Source organism: Priapulus caudatus, unplaced genomic scaffold (genome assembly GCF_000485595.1).
Source record: "Priapulus caudatus unplaced genomic scaffold, Priapulus_caudatus-5.0.1 Scaffold180, whole genome shotgun sequence".
Classification (NCBI taxonomy): Eukaryota; Metazoa; Priapulida; class Priapulimorpha; order Priapulimorphida; family Priapulidae; genus Priapulus; species Priapulus caudatus.
In genome coordinates this window covers 327851-333556 of record NW_014577241.1, presented here as the reverse complement: position 1 = coordinate 333556, position 5706 = coordinate 327851, and the positions used below count along the sequence as shown (strand labels likewise).

Sequence of the window (5706 nt, the reverse complement as noted above, 5' to 3'; positions counted from 1 at the left end):
CATACTTCATATTATAAACTAATCACACAGCATGAATTTAACAATAATAATAATAATAATAATAATAATACTAAGACTAATAACAACATGAATGATAATGATAATAATTCAATAGTATAACAATAATAATAATAATAATGATATTGATAATTCAATAACATCAGAGTTTGTGCGTACTTTTGATGAGTTCCATGCCATCCTGTGGTAGCTGCTGGCGACCTCCCCACCCGCTGAGCGTGCACTGTGCCATCACGTCATCTCCAAACACGCAGTGACTCGCCAGGTTCAGTGTCATCTGGCGTGCAGCACGCTCTGGTGGCATGTTTCGCCATCGACCGTGGTTGCTGATGACTGCACCGAGAGGCTTCAGCACTGCAAACGATAAGCACTACGTAAGCACGCTGATATCGACATCGACGTTTAAAAAAATGACTTGAAAGATGACGCGAATCATGAGTCTAAAATTATTGTTTAAGTGATATCCGGAGTCAAAATACATTCAAACACATACAAAAAATTGTTCCGTAAGGTACCCACAGGACCACAGAAAGATCACCATAAGGATAGAAATTACTGCGTAAACTAACTACTGAATTTCCTAAGAGACTCCGCGACGTTACGTCAGCCCGCCCCCTGCATGTCGTCTTAAAATTAATTGCGAATGCAATCGTCGGTTTCAACGTCAATAAGCCATCTATAAGCGATCTAGTAACTAGCATCAAAGTGGTCGCGGTAATGATGAGAGTAATTAAAAATTTTATTCGCCCGTCTGGACCCGCAGCACACTCACGTGGGTAATGGCTGTACAGCGACGTGTCAACGACCACCACTTGGGGGCGCTTCATGCCGCCGCCGCCGCCGCCGCCGCCGCCGTGCGCAGGCATGGGCCTCGCCAACCTGTTGGCGGCATCTACCGGGAGTCTGCCGCCCGCCTGAAGATGCTGCTGTTGCTGCAGGGATGGCTTCCACGATGCCGGCGCCACCTGGAATCGCATAGAAAAGATGATCGTTCAGTTCTCTGACGATTCAATTTGTTCTGATCGGCGGCCGAACGCTGCAGAGTTTCGCGAAGCCGTAATGCGGACGCTAGAGCGCGGTGACTCTAACCGATGATGCAGCCTCGCGGCTTAGCGTAGCATACTGCCACGAAGCCCTTCACAAGGAGGACATTAAAGATAAGTGTGACGTCAAATGAAGATATGCAGCCTCAAGGATACCAACGCAGCATAGACTAATATATCGCGTGACTCACCGCGGGGTTTGCCGGTCCTCTATGCATCGCGGACAGCTGGTGCATCTCCCTGCTCATGGCGGCGGACATGGATGCGTGAGAGAGGGCGCCACCGTGGTGCCGCTGCTGCTGCAGCGGAGCGAGAGACATCTCCGGTCTCATTGGCACCTTGTCGGGAGCGGCGTACGGTGGCGCCATCATCGCCCCGCGATGCTCCAGCCGCGCGCCGCCGCCGCCGCCCGATGCCGCAGGCGGTGCCCCCTGCCTGACCTCGGAGGTCGCATGCACGATCTCAATCTCGGGGGACGGCGCGCGTTGGCGCTTTGCCAGCTGCGGCGTCGCGCCGTCGTCCGGCCGCGCCTCAGCGTCTTTGCTCACGGCTTTCGCGGCTCCGATCTCCGGAGTGGCGCGTATGAACTTGTCTTCTTCCTTCGCGGGTTGGCCGACCGGCAGAGAGGTCACGACCTGCGATCGAGACAAGAGAACGTTACTCAAGGGCAAAATAATAGGACATTCTAATATTATAATTATTCTAAGACATAATATTCGTCCTATCATTATTATTAATTATAATTATGATTAGTTATTTAAGTTTGTTATATTCTGTTAAGTACAAGAATACAAGTATTATACAAGGATTATATCAATAGTACATAATGGGAGATCCCCCAGGGGATATATAAGTATATTACATTATGTATTAAGTAAAGATGTGGAAACTCTCGACCAGCAATGTTTTACCATCTCCATGCAGCAGTGATCACACATGAGCTGGGAGCATGCACAACGTGTGTGGCTGACAATAGCAAAGCTGCACTCTGACAATAGGGACGTATAGGGGAACCCTAACCCTGAGCTCTGCACGACGCACGCACGTCCATGCAACATTGTCCCAACCTTCCTGTTATGGTATGACCCTCTTGTTATGGTATGACCCTCTTGTTATGGTATGACCCTCTTGTTATGGTATGGCCCTTTTGTTATGGTATGACCCTCTTGTTATGGTATGACCCTCTTGTTATGGTACTTGTTACGGTATGGCCCTCCTGTTATACATTGACCTCCCTGTTATGTTGGTATGTTGGTAATGCGGCAAAAGGCCGTAGCTAGGTGGGGGGGGGGGGCACAGAGGCAGTTTCCCCCCCAGAAAAAAATAGATACAATAGATGGTCAAAGGCGTTCACCTTCCCAGAACACACCATGTATATGGCCTTGCCCCCCCCCCCAGGAAAAATAGATTAGCTACGCTTCTGGTGACCTTCCTGTTATGTTGGTACGTTGGTCATGCGGTAAACGCACGGTTACCGCTGGCTTCATACCTGCTCGTCGGCTGCCGGCATGCCGAGGAAACGATTTGCGAGCAGGTTGAGGGTTGCCTGCATGCCGTTCAGCTGCCTCATGATGATCTCTTGTCCGGCAGCAAGCGTCTCCAGCGACAGCTGCGGGCGAAAACACAACGTAATGTGACGTCTGTCAGCATATCGTGTTGATGTATCGTGTCGACGTATCGTGTCGGCGTATCGTGTTGATGTATCGTGTTGACGTATCGTGTCGGCGTATCGTGTCGACGTATCGTGTCGGCGTATCGTGTTGATGTATCGTGTCGACGTATCGTGTCGGCGTATCGTGTCAACGTATCGTGCTGGCGTATCGTGCTGGCGTATCGTGCTGGCGTATCGTGTCGACGTATCGTGTCGACGTATCGTGTCGACGTATCGTGTCGGCGTATCGTGTCGACGTATCGTGTCGACGTATCGTGTCGACGTATCGGGACAACGTATCGGTGCTGCGTAACGTGTCGCGTATCGTGGTCGACGTATTCGTTCGGCGTATCGTGTCGACCTATCGTGCTGCGTATCCGTGTCGAGTCAATCGTGTCGGCAGTATTCGTGTCGAGTTCGCGGGGGGCTGGCGTACGTGGTCGACGTATGACGTGTCGACGTATCATGTCGGCGTAAAACGTTCGCGTATCGTGTTGATGCGGTATGTGTCGACTAGTCGTTGGCGTCTCGTGTCGACGTATCGGTGTCGCGTATGTGTCGCGTAATCGTGTCGACGTATCCGTGTCGACCGTATCATGTCGGCATAAGCATCAACAACGTCATCATGTTGTCACGGTCAATCATTTAGAAGCATAATTATGATAAATTTTTCATCTTAATATCGGGATAAAACCTTCCCATCTTGATGTATTATAATATACTGGCGAAGGTAAGCTTACTTCACACTACAGAAGAACACTGATTGAACGTTAAACGTCTTACCTTTGACTGATGAGGCGTCTCTTGCTTCAACTCGCTCTTCGAATCTTCGTCCTCATCGAGTTTGAAATCATCGTTCATGTCAATATCTTCGAAAATCTCCCTCTATGGAGGCTTCATCGACCATCTTACTCTCCCCATCATCGACATACTGTCTGCCCGCATCATCATCCTCCTCCTCATCCTCCTCCTCATCCTCATCATCATCATCTCACCATGCACCCTGTGCGCGAGCCTGAAAGGAAAAATCAGACTGTAGGGAGAACAGGCTTGGCCCGTCGGCCGCCGCACAGGGTAGCACACCTCGTCAACTTCCGTCGCCGCGTGAAGACGTGATGAGAGGAAGAGGAGGTTGTAGCAATCTCGCTCCGCGCACCAGGGCCGCTGCCCACTCTTGCCCCCTACCCCCGGGCCGCCCCCGCGCCCCCTGCGCCCGCCCCATTAATTCACCACACGTCCGCATGCTAGTACGCGGTAGCTATAACTGCTATCGTTCCTGCCGCTAGTACAACGATAGTACGAAGGTAGTGCGGGGGTAGTAAGGAGCTAGTACGGAGGTAGCTACTACACTCTACTGTGTCTGCCGCTAGTACAACGATAGTACGAGAGTAGTGGTCGGGCGTAGAAAGGAGCTAGTAGGAGGTAACTACTACATCTCTACTGTGTCTGCCGCTAGTAACAGTTACGTATAGTAGGAGTAGTGCGGGGGTAGTAAGAGCTAGTACGGAGGTAGTACAAAGCTTACAAAGGTAGTACGGAGATAGTGTGGGAATTAGCAAGGAGGTAGTATGGAGGTAGTGCTGAGGTAGTGCGGAGGTAGTTGCGGAGCGTAGTGGCGGAGGTAGTACGGTAGTTGCAGAGGTAAGTGCAGAGTAGTACAGAGGTAGTGCAGAGGTAGTGGCGGAGGTAGTGCGGAGGTAGTGGGAGGTGCACGGGTAGTGCAGAGGTCACGTGCGACAGTAGTACGGAGTAGTGCTGAGGTGGGCGGAGGTAGTGCGGAACGGTCAGTACGGGAGGTAGTGCAGAGGTGTGCAGAGTCAGTGCCAGAGGAGTCACAGAGGTTAGTGCGTGAGGTAGTGCGGAGTAGTGCGGAGGTAAGTGCGGCGGTAGCACGGAGGTAGACCGCAAGCGTAGTGCGAACGGTAGTATGGAGGTGGAGTACTGGGGGTAGTGAAGGAGCTAGTACCGGAGTACCTACTAACACGCTAAACTGTGTCTGCCGCTAGTACACACGATAGTTACGAAGGTAGTGCGGGGGTAGAAGGAGCTAGTACGCAGGTAGCTACTACACTCTACTGTGTCTGCCGCTAGTACAACGATAGTACGAAGGTAGTGCGGGGGTAGTAAGGAGCTAGTACGGAGGTAGTACAAAGCTTACAAAGGTAGTACGGAGATAGTGTGGGAATTAGCAAGGAGGTAGTACGGAGGTAGTGCTGAGGTAGTGCGGAGGTAGTGCGGAGGTAGTGCGGAGGTAGTACGGAGGTAGTGCAGAGGTAGTGCGGAGGTAGTACAGAGGTAGTGCAGAGGTAGTGGCGGAAGGTATGCGAGTAGTGCGGAAGGTAGTGCGGAGGTAGTGCAGAGGTAGTGCGGAGGTAGTACGGAGGTAGTGCGGAGGTAGTACGGAGGTAGTGCGGAGGTAGTACGGAGGTAGTGGCACGAGGTAGTGGCAGAGGTAGGTTGCAGAGGTAGTACAAGGTAGTGCGGAGGTAGTGCGGAGGTAGCGGAGGTAGTCGGAGGTAGGACCGGAAAGGTTTTAAAAATGCAGAGGTAGTCGCGAAGGTAGTATGAGGTAGTACGGAGTAGTGTGGAGTAGTAAGGAGGTAGTTACGCGAGGTATGCGGAGGTAGGCAGAGGGTAGTGTGGAGTAGTCAAATTGTATACGGAGGTAGTGCAAGGTACGTACTAGGTAGATACCACTCTCTGCAGTGTTGCTATCGCGCTCTGAATTTTGCAGCAGTGCTTCATTTTAAAGGTAGCCACCACTGGCGTTGTTTGCTACGTCTCTATTGGAGGTCGTCGCTTCGAACGAGCCTTCGTTCTCCACAGCAGGTGATCTAGCGGGTGATCAATCTAGATTGAGGCAGTCCCTCATGCATTTACTGTAGTCAGAGCGAGGGGAGGCATGGAAACCTGCATTCTTTCCTAACGCGCGTCTCGGAAGCCACGTGGTGCAGCTAGTAGGAAGTCAACCTCGGTCCTTAATCACAGTTCTCT

At 51.5% G+C, this 5706-nt stretch overlaps 1 protein-coding gene across 1 annotated transcript in view; it reads right to left on the bottom strand.

Moving 5' to 3' along the window:
* LOC106806804 overlaps positions 1–3656 on the bottom strand; it is a 5953-nt gene extending 2297 nt beyond the window's left edge. Inside the window, exon 1 of the mRNA XM_014808885.1 lies at positions 3617–3656. Coding sequence (XP_014664371.1) covers positions 3617–3619 — 3 coding nt within the window. The 5' untranslated portion in view covers positions 3620–3656. The remainder of the gene's footprint in view (positions 1–3616) is intronic.
* Positions 3657–5706: the final 2050 nt, after the last annotated feature.